At 42.5% G+C, this 21574-nt stretch overlaps 2 protein-coding genes across 2 annotated transcripts in view; one reads left to right on the plus strand and one right to left on the minus strand.

The window, feature by feature from the left end:
- Positions 1 to 21574, plus strand: part of LOC121783379 — a 447925-nt gene that overhangs the window by 398112 nt on the left and 28239 nt on the right. The gene's annotated exons all lie outside the window — the stretch shown is intronic.
- Positions 4175 to 5533, minus strand: LOC121783376 (mitogen-activated protein kinase kinase kinase 18-like). Its single transcript, XM_042181431.1, has one exon. It carries the CDS (start codon positions 5409 to 5411, stop codon positions 4242 to 4244), a length of 1170 nt encoding a protein of 389 aa, XP_042037365.1. The 5' UTR covers positions 5412 to 5533; the 3' UTR covers positions 4175 to 4241.

Genomic DNA, 21574 nt, shown 5'->3' on the forward strand with positions numbered 1-21574 from the left:
CCTAAAAAGTCACAAACTTTGGGGAAAGTTTGGTTTTTCCCACAAACTATAAAAGTTGCGCCTAAAGTCACGAACTTTGTCGGATCGTGCAAATTTCCCAAACTACCGACCTGACGACATATTTCCGTTAAAAACATATCCCACGTGGCATGGCGGAGGCGTGACTTGGCAAAATTTTTTACTGGGCACAAAACGACGTCGTTTCATGTTTTTTTTATTGAATCTTCTTTACACGTCGCCGATTTCATCCCTAAACCGTTTGTCGATGATTTCACTCTTGTCGATTACGTTTTCCGTCGATTGAATTGGGGTTGCGCTTTCGAAATCAGCCAAAAAGATGTTATATTACCTGAGTTTAGGGTTAAGCCATAAATTTTGCCAAGTCATGCCTTCGGCATGCCACGTGGGATAAGTTTTTAACGGAAATATGCCATCGGGTCGGGTAGATTGGGAAATTTACACGATCCGATAAAGTTCATGACTTTAGGCGCAACTTTTATAGTTTGTGGGAAAAACTAAACTTTCCCCAAAATTTGTGACTTTTTAGGCAATTTACCCTAAATATAAATCAAAACATATTGTTTAGGAAAAAAAATGTAACACACTTAATGTTATATGATTAAAAAGTTTTTTGAGCAAATATGAGTCTAATTTATAGACTTTAGTCTTATTTATATTGCGATAGACAGAAATTATCTCATTTTAGGAGTACTGTTGTGTAAAATTTTTAATACAAAAAAATTATTTCAATAATTTATAGTGAAATAGTGTAAAAAAGAATAAATAAATGAACATGTTTTTATGGAATAGGTGTACATGTATATTTTTATGAGACTCAAAAAGTATCTTGGCCAACACCTTGGTTGTGTTTAAATTTTTTTCACTTTCGGAATAGGATAGCATCGGACCTAATCTTTATATGCAAAAGACCATGAAAAAAAAAAGAATTCTTGCAACATTTGTCTTGAATCATGCTTTTCTTGATTAAATAAAGTACACTCGCTAACTAAAGGTTTGCTAAAATCCAATTTCTCAAACTGCCATTTTCCATCACAACAAATCAACAATCAAATAACGTAATCAACTTATCATCTTTATTGTTAGTTGAGTTCTACTATTAGGCAACCCGCAACGCGTTACGCGGGTGGCTCGAAGCCCGTTCCTCCGTAACGAGACGCGCGCGGGACGCGTTGCAGCGTCCCCAGCCCGCCGAGACACTCGTCTCTCCGAGACGGCCCGCAAGACGTCTCGCCACGCGCGCGCACGACGTGGCGCGCTCCGGCGCCATGCGTGACGCCCACTCGCTGCCCTGCGAGTGGGTTTCATCACGCTAACGCAATAAATCATTTTTTTAAAAAAATTGAATTTAATAAAAAAAAATTTAAAATTCGAAAAACAGTAATATAACCGTTTTTCGACCGTTTTCCTATTTTTTTATTTATTTTTATTTTTTTACTCTATAAATACTCCTATTTCATCCTCATTTCACACACAAACACATATCTATTCTTCTCAAATCATCTCTCTTTGAACTCCAATTTTCATCTCAAATCAACTCTTTTATTCTTCCCCCAAAGTTAATCGATCTAATGGATCCATATGAGCAAATGCGTCGAATAATGGAAGAATCACTTGAAGAAGATCGACGCCGGGAGGCAGAGGAAGCTGCGCTGCCCCAAAGACGCTCCCGGACATACATCTATCGTAACCGGGAGGAAGCCGTCGCAAGGTTAGTCCGCGACTACTTCAGCGATAACCCGGTTTGGGGAGATATCTACTTCCGTCGACGTTTTCGCATGCAGAAACTGCTATTTCTCCACATCACAAATACATTGGCAGCCCAAGAAGAGTTCTTCCAAGAAAGGTTCGACGCTGTCAGCCGTCCCAGCCACACGACACTGTAGAAATGTACTGCAACAATTCGTCAACTTGCGACTGGACAAACGACGGATGTGTTCGACGAATACCTCCACATTGGAGAAAGCACTGGGAGAATGTGCTTGATCCAATTCTGCAAAGGCGTCCGGGCAGCCTTCACCGACGAATTTCTTCGGAGGCCAAGCACGACAGATTGTCAGTTTCTACTCCACCTTCACTAAGAAGTGCACGGATTCCCCGGGATGCTTGGCAGCGTCGATTGCATGCACTGGCAATGGAAGAATTGCCTTGTGGCGTGGAGGGGTCGTACACTAGCGGCCACAAAGGCACCCACCCCACCGTTATACTCGAGGCCGTTGCCGACTACCGGCTATGGATCTGGCATGCGTACTTCGGGGTCCCCGGATCGAACAACGACATAAACGTGCTCCACCAATCCGACCTCTTCGCCGAAGTTTTGGATGGTAAAGCGCCGGCCATCAACTTCATCGCTAACAACTGGCGGTATATAATGGGGTACTATTTTGCCGACGGCATCTACCCGAATTGGCCAACCTTCATGAATACGTGCAACAGGCATGTGAACGCAAACCAGGCTCTTTTTGCGCAGAAGCAGAAGGCTACTCGCAAGGATGTGGAAGGGGCGTTCGGGGTTCTCCAAGTGCGCTTCAACATAATCAAAGCCCTGGCTCATACGTTGTTCATGGAGAGTATGGTCGACATCATGTATAATCTTGCACAACATGATTGTCCAAGACGAAGGACTAGAGGCGGGAAATTGGTTCGACCCCGAAGCCCCCGGAAGCTCTACCGCAAGTAGTCCGCCTCGCAGTGGAGTGCATCCGTCTATACAAGAACGGTTGTCTATTCGGGCAATGACACGTGACTCTACCGCCTACGCCCAACTCCAAGATGATCTAATGGAGCACATTTGAGCAAAATTTGGCGGAGGAAATTATTAAATTATGTATTTTTAATTTTTTTAGGATTTTATGAATTTTATGTTGTAATTTTATTTTATTTAGTGAAGTGTGTTTTTATTAATTGAATTTGTTGGGAATAAAAAAAATAATGAATAATAATTTAAGAGACGGTTAAGAGACGGATAATAGATGGAGAGTTGCAGGTTCCGTCCCTTAGTTAAGAGATGGAGTGAAAAAGTACAGTGATGCCAAAAATAGTAATTTAAGAGACAGATTATATTTCTCTAATAAAATAGTAGTTGACTTGTTTAAAGTTTTCATATTTGATACTCGCCTATTTAGTAGTTGACTTGTTTAAAGTTTTCATATTTGATACTCGCCTATTTACCTAACTTTCTATTTGTCTAATAAAATACTCCCTCCGTCCCGCACTACTCGCACTTATTTCCTTTTTGGGCGTCCCAAGTTACTTGCACTCTTTCTATTTTTAGTAAAAAATTTCACCTACAGCCATCATTTTTGACTTTCCTATACACTCATTCCTTAATCTCCGAGCCGAAAAGGAAATGAGCGAGTAGCCCGGGACGGAGGGAGTAATACTTAGTTGACTTGTTTAAAGTTTTCATATTTGATACTCGCCTATTTACCTAACTTTCTATTTGTCTAATAAAATAATACTTAGTTGACTTGTTTAAAGTTTTCATATTTGAAACTTGCCTATTTCGATGCTTCAAGTATTTCATGTTCACATGAAACTGCTCAAATTGTTCGAACAGGCAGGGAAGACTTTGTTATAAATCAAAGTCAAAATTGTACTCCCTCCATCCCAGTCCTAAGAAAGATGACCCCCTTCCTTTGGCAAGTCAAAACTGTACTCCCTCCATTCCAAGAAAGATGACCCCTTTCTTTGGCGGCACGTGATTTTATGCGATTTTATTTTGTGTATTAGGTGGAGAGATTAAGTAAGATAGAGAGAATAATGTAGAGATAAATGAGTTTTTATTTTAAGTAATATGTCATCTTAAGTGGAACAAACTAAAAAAAGAAAGTGGGTCATCTTCAGTGGAACGGAGGGAGTACTGCCTCTCATGCCAATAAGAAAGTCAACCTATTTGTTTAACTTAGTCAACCTTAGTCAGGCCTCATCCTTATAGTAGACTGAACTGATGATCTTCACTTCAATTAACAGGAGCTATACCACTCTACCACAGGTCAAATAACACCAGGATTTATAGTTCGTCTCTCGACAATTTGTGTGAGGAGAGAGGAGTTAGAGTTGGCCACTACAAAGATCATACATCTATATTGTGTAAACAGAGAGAAAATTTCCAACCACACGAATTTTATTTTCTAGATTGGTCACTATATGAAGACATAGTCCTCATTTATCTATTTTCTTTCATGATTATGCTTCTCCACCACAGAACTTTATCTCAATTTCTATCTTACCTTATAGTAGTAAATAATTTGAGAAGAAATAGTAAATTCCATTAACATAAACTTCAAAATTGATAAGATTGAATAAGTAACATAATTTACACTCTGTTTCTCTCCAAACGATGATGTTACAAAATCACAATCTCCACACCAAAAATCAAACCCAGAATTATCCCCAATCCTCACCAAATCAATTTCTTCTTCTTCTTCGATCAAATCATGATTCAAATCTTCAACTTCATTAGCCCTAACCGTCAACCACTCTTCATCCTCCCCCAAATCCCCCCACCTCGGACTACCACCACCGATCAACGCTTCGAACCTCCCCACCGGAGAATCCGACGGTGACGGCGACGCCTCCATCTCCTCCACCTCAAATTCATTCCAAATTCCTTGATCCGCTACACTCGTCGGAGTCGCTTCCTCCGCCGAATCCAAAAACGGATGCCGCAGCAGCTCCGCCGCCGTCCACCGCCGCCTCGGATCCCTCACCAAACACTTCCCAACAAAATCCCTCGCCTCTTCAGAAAACCACCCCGGCAGCTCCGGCGCCTCGCCAGAGAACCCGATCCGGTAAATCGCCGCCGCCGGATCCTTCATCTCCGGCCAGGGATGCCGCCCGGTGGCCATTTCCACGACCGTGCACCCCGCCGCCCACACATCCGCCGCGAAACCCTGCTCCTTGCCGCGGCATACCTCCGGCGCCATGTACGCCGGCGTACCGGAAAAAACCGCATCGGATCCCGCCCATTTCGCGCATCCGAAATCGGCAATTTTGACCCCGTCGCCAACGAGGATGTTCTGCCCTTTAATGTCGCAGTGCACCAATCCGCTGCGGTGGAGATACTCCAATCCAGCGACCAGCTGCCTCGAGTAAAATCGAATGGATTTCTCGTCCAACGCGCCTCCGCGCTTTCCGATCAGATCGGAGAGCGAGCCTCCGCCGGAATATTCTAGAAACAGATTATAATCGTATCTATTGCAGTCAGAGCCTAAGCAGCGGATGATGTAAGGAGAGGAGAGTTGAGAGAGGAATGATTCCTCCTTTTTCAGCAAGGCGGAGGAAGCGAGATCGGTGGATTTGACGGCGAAGATGTCGCCGGCGGCGGTGGTGGCTATGGAAACCGTCGCGGTGGAACCCCGGCCGATGGTGGGACCCCTCGTCCACGTCATTGGAGAATTGTGGAAGAGTGAAAAAGGGGTTTGTTTGAATTTCAAAATTTGATGGAAATGCTAAAGTTTGGTCTGTTGGAGGGAGTATTTATAGGTGAAGAGTGAAATTAATTTCCGGGGAATTTTTTTTTTTGGGTGTATTGTACTAATGAGGTTTGGTTTCCTGTATAAAATAATATTAACATATAATCTAGATTGAGTTGTGAGTGATATTATTTTAGTCATAGGGGTAAGATATAACTAATTATCCCATGATTATCGATCTAGGATTATATTATAAGATTGAATGTCATGAACCAAACACATTATAAATTTAATCCCGGATACAATCTTGCAAACCGAACCTCATCTTTATATATACGGTAACGGCTGGAGTCTCTTAATTTGAGTTTACATGTATGGAAGTGCCACGCGGCGGGAGTAGAGAGGAGGGTTGGCCGACTGTGGACGGCGAGGCGTGTTGATTACGCAGTCGACCAACCACTAAACCGAACTAATACGCCAGCTGGCGGTGCGGCATGCTCTTCTATTACATAGCTGCGCAAATTGTTGTACTGTTACAGACTTACAGTTGTGAACGAAAATCCCTTCCAAATTATCGTAAAATGAAAACAAGACACACATGCATAAAGTGACTGTCTAGCTGGATTTGACATTTAATTTTAATTTTAATTTTAATTTTAATTTTAATTTTAATTTTTACTATCCTTTCCTCTTGTGAGATTTTGATAGAATAGAACCATTTTTTTTTCAAAAGTAAGAAAATTATACTCATCTAACTCTATTGTATCGAATTAGTGTACAATATAAATATATATTGACCAATGTCATTTTGTTGCGTATGCTCTCGTAGTATCGTTTTCCCCTTCTTTTGTATAGTTATGTCACATTAAGCGTCTGGACGTGTACATTATTAAAGATATATGGATTGGATTAGGATATAGTAAAGTTATACTCCCCTCCGTCCGTCATTAAATGTCCAATTTTTCCTTTTTCGTCCGTCCTCCAATAAATGTCCCATTTCACTTTTATCATATTTGGTGAGTGGGCTATACACTAACCCATTCCTCTCACATTTTATTATAAACCAATATATAAAAGTAGGTCTCACAACTTTTCTACTCACTTTAGTTTATAAAGTCAAATAATTTCTTAAAACCTATGCCGATAAAATATGGGACATTTAATGACGGACGGAGGGATTATCTTTTTATTGTAGAGAAATAAAATGTATCAATTCAGAATGTATATTTTGCCATAAAAATAATACGCATGTTCAATCCGAGGTTTCATAGCTTTCTATGATTAAACCGTGTACCGAGGAATTATTACTGCATCGGTTTGACAATGCACTTGGATACTGAAGTAGTGGATCGTTTGCAGGATTCGATTAATCACAGAAAATAAACTACGCAACACGTAAGTATTTCTAACGGTTCTGTTATATACTCAATGCACGTAAGTATTTTTAACTGTCCGTAATTTTTGCTGCGTAACATTAGATCACGATAGGAATTCTCAACACATCACACATATATATTCAGTCAACTTGTAATTTTGGGTAGAAGTTTTCATGTAACTATAAACAAGAGTAGATGTTGGATTTGAGTTGAATTTTAGAGGTGTGAAGAAACGACAAGTCACAAGCTTTGCTTTTTGCTAATTAGCCTATGCTACATTACTTTGTTTGGCGCTAACATTAATTAGCTGGAATATGCCAATTGTCAATACCATTTAGACGTGTAGCATTGTGGTCGTTACTTGTATTGATTTTGTCAATTTAGCAAAAAAGTTTACATTAATTTCTGCTTTTTTCATATAATCACATCTTGTCGACAAAAAAAATGATTTTAGTGGAAAAATATTTCCACCATATATATGAGTGGGGGTATGATATGGCCGGCCATGTACTATAATAAAAGACCATATTCTTTTGTGAACAAACAACGTTTGTATAATAATATCACTTCACACTCTTGCCGGACAAAATAAGTGGAGCAATATTTAAATTTAACCACGCACTGGAATTAATTAATTCTTTCAAGATATTTTTCAAGAAGTTGACCAAATTAAAACACCAGTGAAACTTAGAGCACCCACAATGGGGCGCCCGATGGCACGCCCAATGCGTGCCATCGTCCTCGGGCGCGCCCGATGGCTCCATTGTGGGTGCCCGCCCGATGGCACGCCCTACGTCCACGCCCTAAGCTTCGGGCGCGGAAGAAGCGCAGACGATGACACGCGTTTTTGATTTTTTTTTAAATGATAAATTCGAAAAATTTGTATAAATACCCCCTACCCCGGCTTCATTTGTAACATTTCATTTCACGATTCCACTCTCAAAACTCACATTTACTACGAAATGGATTCAAGTCCCAATAATCCGATGTTTAGTGGTGATGCGCGTTGGCTGGGTACAGAACCCGACGAATATCAGTTGTTCGACGCCAACACGCAGTACGATCCCGAATTCAGTACGGATTAGTATGGTTTTTCTGACATGGAGCCGTCTCCAAACCGACCCGCCGCCGCCGCCACCCCATCCGCCGCTGTCGCCGCCGCAAAAAAGAAGCGGATCCGGCACCGCGCGAACAAGTTGCCACCTCCGGCAATGAATGAAGAGTACGCCCCCGGCCGTACGAACTACCAGCGGGATGAAACCCTCGTCTTGGCGAGGTGTTGGGTGGATATATCGGAGGACCCGATATTCGCCAACAACCAGAAGCAGCTCGCGTACTGGGAGCGCATCATCGAGCGCTACAATGAGGCGAAGCCGCCGAGCACGTACAAGCGCCAACGGGAGCAGCTCCGCAAGCACTGGGATCAAGTGAAGAAGCAAGTCAACCTGTTCGCGTCGGAGTACGAGAAGTGCGCGAGGGAGCAGGGGAGCGGCGAGAGCGTGAGCGACGTGCCCGATAGAGCGTTGTTGTCGTACCAGTCCCTGCACACCGGTGCGAGAAAGAGGACGAAGACCACCGCCGCTGGTGGTTGCACGAGCAGCGAAAGCGGAACTCGTCCGGTGGACCTCAACCGGACGTACACGGAGGAGGAGAGTTCCGGCACACCGATGTCCTCCCGACGTTTCATAAGCGTCAAGACTGCGAAGAACAAGGGGAAGGCGACAGCGACATCATCCTCGACTGCCACCCCATCGCCGCTCCCGGTCCCGACCCCGACCCCAAGCCCGACGGCCGCCGCGTATGTGGGGTTGGCAAGAGCCTCGATGGCGCGGACGTTGTTGCAAACGCACATGGCCCTCGAGAAGTGTACGGACCCCGCCAAAGCCGAATACCTCCAGGGTTGATCGATGAGCTGCGCCGGGAGTTGAGAATTGCGTAGATTAGCCAACTTGAATCGTTCAACTTTTGTTAATCAATGCAGTCTTCGCCGGTTTTTAGCTACTCGTTGTGTTTTTTAATTAGTTTGCATTATATATTTGAAAACATTTAAATTAATTAACTAAATAATAGTAAAACATATAGGGCGCGCCTTAGGGCTCTCCACTGCAGGTGGGAGGGTAAGAGGATAAAAATGATGACGTGACAGTGCATAGAACGTGCCTTAGGGCGCCCCATTACTAATGCTCTTACATCCCCTTGCCACATAATTGTCAATATCACTTGCTACCGTAGTATTTTTGAATATGGATGCCTAATTCTCTATTTTCTCCTTTGCGGCTGCTTATCACAACGTATAATAATACATCCACTTGACTCCAATTAATACAACAACTAAAATAAATATATCCACTTCACTCCAAGCAATTAGTGAACATGTATAGCCAAGGAAACATGACTTTAAGTAGTAAAGCTAGGTCATATATTTTTTCATATTGTATGTGATGATTTGGCGAATTTTTGATGGTGATGAATGCAGGAAAATGCAGATCACGACACAGAGATTTACGTGGTTCGATTTACTGAGGTAAATCTACGTCCACGGGAAGAAAAGAGGGTAGAGTTGTATTGCTTGATCTGTTTTCTACAGCTTACAATACAGACTTGCTATTTGATCTTTTTATCTCTCGAGAGCTTAACAGAACTTAACCTTATCTATCTGATCTAGGTTCTATTTATACATTGAACCAAGATCGTGGCATGAAGCACCATTTACTAGGTAGTGGATGTCGTGGAGATCGTGGCGATTTTGCATGGGTCCACTATCCTGCATGAGTTAATGACTGCTTGACACCACTAAATAGATCGTGGGTGTAGTGGAGGTGGAAATCCTGCATGAGTCCACTATCTCCTAGTTCGGTCGAATACTGAGACCGAACTGCTGAATTATTGCCGAGCAGCTTTTGCCGATCTGAGAGTAGAGCTTGATGCCGACCTGAGAGCAGAGTTTGATTGGTTGGCTTTTACCGAGCTGTAGGCTGGGGCCGAACTCTTTGGTTGTGCCGAACTGAACTCTTTAGTCATGCCGGACTGATACTCTTTAGTCATGCCGAACTGATACTCTTTCTTGGGCTTTAGGCTGATGGGCTTGTTTAGTACGTACTCCATCACTACCCCCCCCCGAAAAGCGAAGTGAATCACTTCGGCATTCTGGACAAAGGTACGGGGTAAGTTGATGTTTGTCCTCGGTCTTATGAAGTGAACTCTTCTTTGACCGGACTTGGTTTGGTCTGATGAAATAAACATCTTTGACCGGACTCGTCTTTGGTCTGATGAAATAAACATCTTTGACCGGACTAAGCTTGTGTCCTAATTTGGCGAGTTTTATCGCTCGGATCGGACTTTCCGTTGTCCTAATTTGGGGATCGGACTTTCCCTTGTCCTAATTCGGCGAGTTTTATCGCGTGGATCGGACTTTCCCTTGTCCTAATTCAGGCAAGTTTTATCGCGTGAATAGGACTTTTGTTGCAGTTCGTTTCAGACGAAGTGCTTGATTCTTAAGCTGAATTGTGGTCTTGTATCCTCTTTAGAAGCTTGGATTTCACAATCGTTGGCTTATTGCAGTTCGTTTCAGACGAACTGCTTGTTTAAGCTGAATTGTGGTCTTGTATCCTCTTTAGAAGCTTTGACTCACAATCGTTGGCTTGTATATGTTCTAAGAAGGGGATCAGCCTTCGAAGAACAAGATACCTCAGTAACATTTGTAAGAGACGACACGCACAGAGACAGACAAAACACACAGACAAAACGCACAGAGACAAACAAAGACCAAGCAAACCAAAGAAAGCACATTGACCGAACAGGACTCAAGACTGACTGACCGGACTGTCTCTTACAAATGGAACTTCTTGAGGTTGGAAATGTGCCATGTTCGGGGTACTTGTTCTCCTGACATGTGAGCCAATTTGTAAGACCCTTTGCCGAGGACTTCTGACGCCCGATACGGACCTTCCCATGTGGGTTCGAGCTTGCCCAGCTTTTCTGCTCGGCTTACTTCGTTGTTTCTCAAGACGAGATCTCCCACTTGAAATTGCAGCTTCTTCACCCTTTGGTTGTAATACCGGGCTACTTGCTCCTTGTACTTGGCTGCTTTTATGCATGCCAATTCTCTTCTTTCTTCGGCAAGATCTAGCTCGGCTCTCAGTCCGTCGTCATTCATTTCTGCTGAGAAATTTAGAGTTCGGGGACTGGGTATGCCGATCTCCACCGGAATCACGGCTTCAGTGCCGTACACAAGACTGTACGGAGTTTCACCGTTGGAGGTTGTGGGTGTAGTTCGGTAAGACCATAGGACTTGAGGGAGATTTTCTACCCATTGTCCTTTGGCTTGTTCTAACCGAGCTTTTAACCCTTTCACCAGGATACGATTTGTTACCTCCGTTTGTCCGTTTGCTTGTGGATGAGAGACTGAAGTGAACCGCTGTTGAATATTCAGTTCTTGGCACCAATTCTTGAACGTCTTGTCGGTGAACTGAGTCCCGTTATCCGAGATGAGGATGTGGGGTATGCCAAATCGGCACACTATGTTCTTCCAGACGAAATCCAATGCCTTCGAGCTCGTTATCGTAGCTAATGGTTCAGCTTCCACCCACTTCGTAAAGTAGTCCACGGCAACGATTAGGAATTTTATTTGCCGAGGAGCTTGTGGTAGTGGTCCTACTATGTCTATACCCCATTGCATAAAAGGCCAAGGGCTTTGCATAGTGGATAGATCGGTCTGCGGCATCCTTGGGATATTTGCATGGATTTGGCACTTCGGGCATGTCTTGACGAGCTGCACTGCTTCTTGTACCAAGGTTGGCCAATAATATCCCCATCTTAGAACTTTTTTAGCTAAAGCTCTAGCTCTGATGTGGCTGCCGCACGATCCTTCATGAACTTCTCTGAGGATGTAGTCCGTCTCTTCTGGCCCTATACATCGTAATAACGGCTGAAGGTAGGACTTTCTGTATAAGACTCCTCCATGAAGTTCGTATCGAAGTGCTCGGCATGTGATTTTCCGAGCTTCTCTCTTATCCTCGGGCAGTTGTCCTTGATCTAGATACTGTAAGATCGGCGTCATCCAGTTCGGCGAGTTGGTTACTGAATGTACCTCAGCTTCATCAATGCTTCGATGCATCAATTCCTCCACCTTTGAGCTTGGACATGCGGCTAACTTACTTAAAGTATCTGCTCGGCTGTTTTCTGCTCTGGGAATGCGGATTATCCGAAAATAAGAGAAACTTCGGCTAATGCTTTGCGCTTTGTCCAAGTATTTCCTCATCCTCTCATCACGGGCTTCACTTGTACCCAACATGTGATTCACTATGACTTGTGAATCACAATGGATTTTGAGAGACGTGATAAATAGACTTTGCGCTAGCTGGAGTCCAGCAAGGAGGGCTTCGTATTCGGCTTCGTTATTAGTGGTTGGGAATGAGAACCGAAGTGAATAGGTTACCTCGTGTCCATCGGGAGCGATAAGCAGAATACCAGCTCCACTTCCCGTTTTATTCGAAGCTCCATCTACGAATCCGCTCCAGCAGTCCGGCGGCTCTTCTTCGGATTCCAAGGGCTGTGCTAGTTCGGCATTGGCAGAATTTTTCTGTTCGGCAATGACAGGGATTGCTTGATCGAACTTGGCCTCTGCAAGAAAATCTGCCAAGGCTTGTCCCTTGATGGCTTTTCGAGGTAGGTACTCGATTGAGTGTTCTCCCAGCTCTATGGCCCATTTGGCGATTCTGCCTGATGCTTCTGGCTTGGTCAAAACTTGCCGAAGAGGCAGATCGGTTAAGACGCATACCTTGTGAGCATAGAAGTATGGCCGCAGTCTCCTTGCTGCATTTACTAACGCCAGAGCAATTTTTTCCAGAGGTTGATACCTTGTTTCTGGACCTCTTAATGCTCGGCTTGTAAAGTAGATGGGAAACTGCTTTGGGCCTTCTTCTCGTACAAGCACCGCGCTAATGGTTTGATCGGATGCCGCTAAGTATAAGAAAATCACTTCGGCATCTGTTGGAGCAGAGAGAATTGGAAGCTCGGCTAAATAACTTTTGAGCTCGTCAAAAGCCTTTTTCTGCTCGGCTCCCCACTCAAACTTTGGTGCCTTTTTTAACACTTTGAAGAACGGCAGTTGCTTTTCGGCTGCTTGGGAAAGGAATCTATTCAATGCGGCTAGACATCCAGTTAGTCTTTGCACATCGTGTATGGACTTCGGCATCGCCATGTTCTGAATAACTTGAACTTTTGAGGGATTTGCCTTGAGTCCGTCCTTTGAAACCCAACAACCCAGAAATTTTCCCGAATCTACCAAAAAGGTACATTTTTGGGGGTTGAGTTTGAGGTTGGCTTTTCGGAGCACGTCGAGAGTGGATTTGAGGTTGTCTTCGTACTCCGAAGTGCTTTTGCTTTTGACAACTATGTCGTCGACATACACTTCAACCTGTTTTCCGATTAGGTGCCGAAAAAGCTTGTCTACCATCCTTTGATAAGTGGCTCCGGCATTCTTTAAACCGAATGGCATCTTTTTATAAGCGAAAATGCCGAAATCGGTAATGAAAGCTGTTTTCGGAGCGTCACTCTCATCCATCAACACTTGGTGATATCCTTTGTATAAATCAAGAAAACAGAAAATTTCGAAGCCGATCAAAGCTTCTACTTTTTTATCTATATTCGGAAGGGGATAGCAATCTTTAGGACAGTGCTTGTTTAGATCGGTAAAATCTATGCACATCCGCCATCCTCCTTCTTTTTTCTTGATCATCACAGGATTGGCCACCCAAGAAGGATATTTCACCTCGAATAGTACATCCGCTTTTAGTAATTGGCGGACTTCGTCATGGATGACTTGGCTTCTTTCTGCCGCAAAGAGTCTCTGCTTCTGTTTTACTGGCCGGATTGAAGGATCAATATTTAACCGATGAGTGATTACCTCGGGGGGCACTCCGGTCATGTCCAACGGAGACCATGCAAAGACATCTTTGTACTCCTTGAGGAGCTGAATGGTCTTTTCCCGGAGTAGAGGCGTTCCTGCGAAGCCGATCTTGACCGTTCTGGATGGATCATCTTCGTATAACTGAACGGTCATTGAGTTCGGCTCTGAAGTGACTTCGGTCATCTCGCTTGCCTCTGACTCCGGTTGCTGTGATTGCTATGCTTGATGGTGCCGAACTGATTGTTCGGCACTTTTAAGCGCAATCTGCAGACATTCTTTTGCTCTCTTTTGATCACCTCGGACAACCGCTATCCCACCTTTAGTGGGGATCTTGATGGTGAGGTGATAAGTAGAGCAAACGGCCCGAACTGTGTTGAGCCAGTCTCTCCCCAGGATGATGTTGTACGGGGACCGAGCTTTCACCACAAAGAACTCGATCATCGTATTGGAGCTTGTAGGCGCTTTTCCCACCGTGATCGGAAGGCTGATAATACCTTCAGGGCGGGTGTCTTCCTGGGCGAAACTTTTCAGAGGAAGTGGAGCCGGACTGAGCCGAGCTGGATCCACTTCCATTTTATCGAAACATTCTTTAAAAAGAATGCTGACTGACGCTCCTGTATCCACAAATACTCTGTGGATCAGTTTGTTTGCCACTCCGGCTTGAATGACAATAGCGTTTTGGTGAGGAGAGATGGCTGGGACGGGATCGGCATCCGAAAATGTAATCACTTCGTCTTTCTTCAGCCTTTTATGTGTTGGCTCCTCTTGATTGGAACCTCTGCGTTCTGCTTTTAGGGACGACTTAGTCTTCCCGGCAGGGAGAGCATCAATAGTCTGGATTACTCCATCATATTGCGGCTCGTCGTCGTCTTCGGGATCCTCATGCCTTTTCGGATCCTGAGGATTGCAGTTCGCACCTCTCTGCCTTTTGTTCTTTTTCGGCTGCTTGCTTTGGTATTTTTTTAACGTTCCTGTTTTCACAAGAACATCAATACCTGCAGCCAAATTTCGGCACTCCTCGGTATCGTGACCGTGGGCTTGATGGAAAGAGCAATATTGATCCTGAGGTCGCCGCGCGGCTGATTTCGTCATCCGCTTTGGTTTTTCGAACATATCGGAATGTAGTTCGAAAATTTCCGCTCTTGACTTGTTTAATGGTACGAACTGATCGGGCGGCTTCTCAGGATTGAGACGTGGCCCCAATCTGCCTTGTACCGGTGCCCTTTGAATTCTTTCAAAAGGAGTTCGGCGAGGAAGCACCTGGCCGCTTTGATCGGGCTTTTTTTTTTCTTCTCGGGATGAGCTGTCTAAAGACCGTTTTCGACGGTCTGCCTCATCCGCACGGGAAAACTGGTCCGCAATGTCCCACATTTCTTGAGCTGTTTGCGGACCGCACTCCACGAGCTTTCTGTAGAGAGCTCCGGGCAGGATTCCATTTTGGAATGCCGAAATGACAAGTAGATCATTGAGATTATCTACTTGTAGGCATTCCTTATGGAATCTCGTCAGGAAGTCGCTGATCTTTTCGTCGCGACCTTGACGTATAGAAAGCAGCTGAGCCGAAGTAATTCGGGCTTCCGCTTTCTGAAAGAACCTCCTGTGGAAAGCATCCATTAGATCTCGGTAGGATCTAATGTTGCCTTGAGGAAGGCTGTCGAACCACCTTCTGGCGTTCCCGATGAGCAGCTCGGGGAACAGCTTGCACATATGGACCTCATTGAGACCCTGGTTCGCCATATTATACTGATAGCGTCCCAGGAAGTCATGAGGATCCACTAACCCGTCATAAGTCATTGACGGTGTCCGGTAGTTCCGCGGCAAAGGAGTTCGGGTGATATCGTCCGAGAACGGAGTCTTTAATGCTCCGTACATGGCGAACCCGACATCTCTTCGGTACGGAGGAGATGGAGTTCTCCTGTGGTTCCGGTACCGAGGAGGAACAGGAACATGTCGGGGTTGAGGATTCTTTCTCCTGGAAGACACGTCACTACTGCGGTAGTGACTTTCATGTCTGGATGAGGAGGGAGAATCCGCTGTTGTCTTCTCCGGCTGTTGGCTCTTCTGCAGGAAGGTTAAGAACTCCTCCTGCTTCTCGGCCAAGAACAGCTTGACAGCTTCATTTAAATCGGGCTGCTGGGAAGACTCGGTGCGATCTCTCCTGGAGTGGCTTGTTCCTTCTTCGTGAGAACTGGAGGTAGATGTCTCCCGAGGCCGTTTTTCAGACCTGCGAGCTGGACTAGCTTCCTCACGGTTATCACGAACGGTATTATGGGTGTTATGTGATCTGGTCCGCATTTTTTTGGTGGAATGAGATCAAAAAACTCGCTTTTATCACAGATTTGGTTCTCTGTTTCCCACAGACGGCGCCAGTGATGATTTGGCGAATTTTTGATGGTGATGAATGCAGGAAAATGCAGATCACGACACAGAGATTTACGTGGTTCGATTTACTGAGGTAAATCTACGTCCACGGGAAGAAAAGAGGGTAGAGTTGTATTGCTTGATCTGTTTTCTACAGCTTACAATACAGACTTGCTATTTGATCTTTTTATCTCTCGAGAGCTTAACAGAACTTAACCTTATCTATCTGATCTAGGTTCTATTTATACATTGAACCAAGATCGTGGCATGCAGCACCATTTACTAGGTAGTGGATGTCGTGGAGATCGTGGCGATTTTGCATGGGTCCACTATCCTGCATGAGTTAATGACTGCTTGACACCACTAAATAGATCGTGGGTGTAGTGGAGGTGGAAATCCTGCATGAGTCCACTATCTCCTAGTTCGGTCGAATACTGAGACCGAACTGCTGAATTATTGCCGAGCAGCTTTTGCCGATCTGAGAGTAGAGCTTGATGCCGACCTGAGAGCAGAGTTTGATTGGTTGGCTTTTACCGAGCTGTAGGCTGGGGCCGAACTCTTTGGTTGTGCCGAACTGAACTCTTTAGTCATGCCGGACTGATACTCTTTAGTCATGCCGAACTGATACTCTTTCTTGGGCTTTAGGCTGATGGGCTTGTTTAGTACGTACTCCATCAGTATGATAGTATCGTGGTTCCACTTTTATGATATACTAATGCAAATATATATGTATATAGTTATTATTAAAAATATTGAGGATGTATAGTCTAAAAGTTTAGGAACGCCTAGTACTCATCAAGCTAAATGTTGTTACAACTTATAAGACAGTAACGATGAATACTTTCACCCCTCAAATATGAAACTCGATGAGCCAATTAATCTAACGATATAGCTCGTTAACTTTGGCGAGCACCATGTAATTGCTCGCATATGATGGCGCCAAAGGTTTACGAGCCCTTTTTTGGTCTAACGAGCAAAACATGTGCTCAATAATATATATACTACTACTTTAATTAGATTAATAGTAATCAATTGTAACACCCGTAAAAAAAAAAATCAAATAAATCTAATTAAATCTTTTCCTAGTTGACTTGGTCAAATATATTTCTCTAAACCATATCACCAAACGATTTCCCCATATCTATACTCCCTAAAATCTCTCCAACCACCAAATCCATCAATATCTATCAGTTTTGCCTATATATATCCAATCAATCCCACGATCTTTCTACATATAAATTCAATACCAAGAAAAACCAGGAACTAAAATTTAGAGAAAGAACCGAGTTGGAGAAGAGAGTTTTCTGCCGCCTAAGAAGGTAATCACCGATCAATTTCCAGCCTTGATTTCCTTGCATTCATTTAGGATAACTCTAATTTTGGAGCATGAAATCTGTAGTATTCGGACAGTAGGTTCCGACGCATGTTTGACCAATCAAACGAACTCCTTTTTATACGATTCTTTTTTCTGAGTAAACCTTAAGGTGTCTTCTGTGTGGTGTGTGAATTTCAACCTATTTGGACGAAGGATGTATTTTTGGTGAATTTTTGAAGTTGACTGCGCAGTTTTGCCAGAAATTATTTTTCTTGACCAGGGAGTTACGTTTTCGATTTGACCGACCTAAAAAGATTATTTTGATGTGAAATTTTAATTGAATGATATTTTATGTGTCTACTGTATTGTGGAAAAGTTTCAGCCCCAACGGAGACCGGATGAATTTTAAATGATTTTTACAAACCAACCGCGCAATTCTGCCAGTTTTGTTGTTAGGTGAAAATATCACTTGTTGCTAAGTTTTAATGAATTATATGATGCATGTATGATTTAAGAAGGTATCCTATGGCATGATTATGTGTAACACGTTGAGAAGTATTATGGCATGTTTTTCCTTATGTTGATGAACGTTCGGGAATGGACAATCTAAGAAAACGATGAAAGGAACGATAGGACATGCATGATAATTGTAATAATGGAAAACCTGATTGTGTGGTGATATTGACAAGGGTTGTTGCACGTACGAGGGTACCAAGAGTAAAAGGTTGCGTAAAGTCGTGATTGTGTGGTATAAGCAAGCGAGGTGGGCTTTCTTTTTAAATAAGGGCTATGCCCTAAGTATATTTTTATGTGAAAATGATATGAATATTTGTCATGCCGTGTTTTATTTTATTCTATGGAACCTATCTGATGTGGCTTTTGCCATCAATGGATAATCGAATTCGGGTCTGTCTAGGGAGTGAGTCCCTATTCAGGCTAGTGTACACCTATGGAGATCGTGAGCCGTCTTTTGGGTCGGCCGGTCTAGTGACTTGGAATGTGGCCACGTTCCTTGTCATCAATGGATCAGATATGGGAGATAGCTATGGGAAAATGGTTGATCAACCGAGTTTTACGATGGAAATGATTTTAGTGTCTTGGGCGATTTCTAAAGTTAAAACCCCAAGGTCACTCAATGGTGGCATGATAAATACTTTTATAAAATGTTTTCGGCATGAGTCCACTGAGTGCATCAAGTACTCAGCCCTGCTTTTCTTTTAAAAATTGCAGGTTGAGCGTGACGGGTGCGGTGGGTGTTGAGCAAGACCGTTGAAGAAAGTTAAGTGTGTAGAATGTGTCATGTCTTCACACGTGACATATTCCTTCTCTCAAATGCTTCCGCTAAGTAGTTGTCCTTCTTTTGAGTTCTTGTATTATTGAGATAGTATTCATTTTTGAGTTGTTGATTGTTGAGATACTCTGATTTTATTCGAGCTATTCCCATTTGTTTCGAGCTATGGTCGAGTTGTGTTGTTTTTCCCCTTTCTTCCCCGCTTCTTTAATCATCTCCTAGTCGCGATCAACCGTGTTTTCTATCCTTAGAAAATGCGGGCATGACAAAGTGGTATCAGAGCAATTTTTCTTTCCGCTCTGGACCCGAGAGTCTTTTTCAGTCTTAGCCTAGACTTGTTTCGCTAGACTAAAATAATAATGATAATAATAATGACAATAATTGTGTATTGAAGGCTCAACATCCCGCTTTGCCACGCTCAATCAAGAAAGAGGTAATTTATTTTTATGAAAATTTTTTATGAGAAAGTTTGCAGCAAAGGAGATGAGAAGCTATGGTTATGAAAACAAAGTATGTTTTACAATTGGATACAAGAGCTATGGTTATGAAAATATAGTATGTTTTACAATGGGATAGAAGAGCTATGGTTATGAAAACAAAGTATGTTTTACAATGGGATAGAAGAGCTATGGTTATGAAAACAAAGTATGTTTTACAACGGGATAGAGGAGCTATGGTTATAAAAATATATATGTGTGTGTTTTGCGATTTGTTATGTACTGGGATGACTTGTCTGTTATGAAAAGATTTGATCAATGGAAAATGTTGTGTTTATGGATTGTTTAAAAATTTTTGAGTGTCGAGAAAAATAGTTTTAACTTTTCGTTTGGAAAATTGAGCTATGGAAGTGTGATGTTATTTATGTTATGAGGTGCAAAGTATGATGCGTTATTCTATGGAGTGTTTTATACGAAGGATGAAAGTTGATGCGAAATTACGTTTTAGTTTTGAGTCAAAACTTTTACTTTAAATGTGAGATAGTGGAAATTTTTGAGGAAAGTGTGGAAGTGTAAAGAAAATTTTGTTTCAAAAGTTTTGAATATAAATGTGAAGTTCGAAAGTGTTTTGCTATGTGATGTGGAAATGTTGTGTATTATACTTGTTATTTGAAGTATGAATGGCTTTAAATGTGATATTTGTTGATCTATGAGGTGGTGAAATGTGTTGCGAACATAGAGTGCTTATGTTGTAGGCTAGATTGAATACACGCGAACCGTAGTTTAAGTTGAGATAATCTATCACTTTCCCGAGTGACAAAAACGAACGAAAATCTAAAAGTTTGGGGAGAACCCCTAATTTGTCAAGGCACAACGAGGCAAGGAGATCGAGAGTGCGAATGGATGCCGGTGGACCATGAAACTTTTTCTTGGAATTGCGTGAAACGTTCGAGCAAGCTTGATGTGTGAACTATTTTACTATTTCCTACGTTTTCCATGAACGACAAGAACAAAAAGAAGACGAAGAAGATTTCAAGAAGTGGAAGATAGCGAAGACGAAATGAAGTTCAAATGCAAAAGAGGGTGCAAGACAAGGAGGGATGATGCGAAGTGCGCAATTTAATTTAATATAGTCTAATCTCGCGTAATTTATTAAAAGTGGCAGCGATGTGACTTTCAACTACAATGTTAATTAAGCGACATGAGTAAGCTGCTTGGAAGACAAGATGATGGAGAAATTCTGTATTCGAAGGACGTAAGCAAATTTCGGGACGAAATTTTTGTTAAGATGGGTAGATTGTAACACCCGTAAAAAAAAAGAAAAAAAATCAAATAAATCTAATTAAATCTTTTCCTAGTTGACTTGGTCAAATATATTTCTCTAAACCATATCACCAAACGATTTCCCCATATCTATACTCCCTAAAATCTCTCCAACCACCAAATCCATCAATATCTATCAGTTTTGCCTATATATATCCAATCAATCCCACGATCTTTCTACACATAAATTCAATACCAAGAAAAACCAGGAACTAAAATTTAGAGAAAGAACCGAGTTGGAGAAGAGAGTTTTCTGCCGCCTAAGAAGGTAATCACCGATCAATTTCCAGCCTTGATTTCCTTGCATTCATTTAGGATAACTCTAATTTTGGAGCATGAAATCTGTAGTATTCAGACAGTAGGTTCCGACGCATGTTTGACTGATCAAACGAACTCCTTTTTATACGATTCTTTTTTCTGAGTAAACCTTAAGGTGTCTTCTGTGTGGTGTGTGAATTTCAACCTATTTGGACGAAGGATGTATCTTTGGTGAATTTTTGAAGTTGACTGCGCAGTTCTGCCAGAAATTATTTTTCTCGACCAGGGAGTTACGTTTTCGATTTGACCGACCTAAAAAGATTATTTTGATGTGAAATTTTAATTGAATAATATTTTATGTGTCTACTGTATTGTGGAAAAGTTTCAGCCCCAACGGAGACCGGATGAATTTTAAATGATTTTTACAAACCAACCGCGCAATTCTGCCAGTTTTGTTGTTAGGTGAAAATATCACTTGTTGCTAAGTTTTAATGAATTATATGATGCATGTATGATTTAAGAAGGTATCCTATGGCATGATTATGTGTAACACGTTGAGAAGTATTATGGCATGTTTTTCCTTATGTTGATGAACGTTCGGGAATGGACAATCTAAGAAAACGATGAAAGGAACGATAGGACATGCATGATAATTGTAATAATGGAAAACCTGATTGTGTGGTGATATTGACAAGGGTTGTTGCACGTACGAGGGTACCAAGAGTAAAAGGTTGCGTAAAGTCGTGATTGTGTGGTATAAGCAAGCGAGGTGGGCTTTCTTTTTAAATAAGGGCTATGCCCTAAGTATATTTTTATGTGAAAATGATATGAATATTTGTCATGCCGTGTTTTATTTTATTCTATGGAA

Source organism: Salvia splendens, chromosome 21 (assembly GCF_004379255.2).
Source record: "Salvia splendens isolate huo1 chromosome 21, SspV2, whole genome shotgun sequence".
Lineage (NCBI taxonomy): Eukaryota > Viridiplantae > Streptophyta > Magnoliopsida > Lamiales > Lamiaceae > Salvia > Salvia splendens.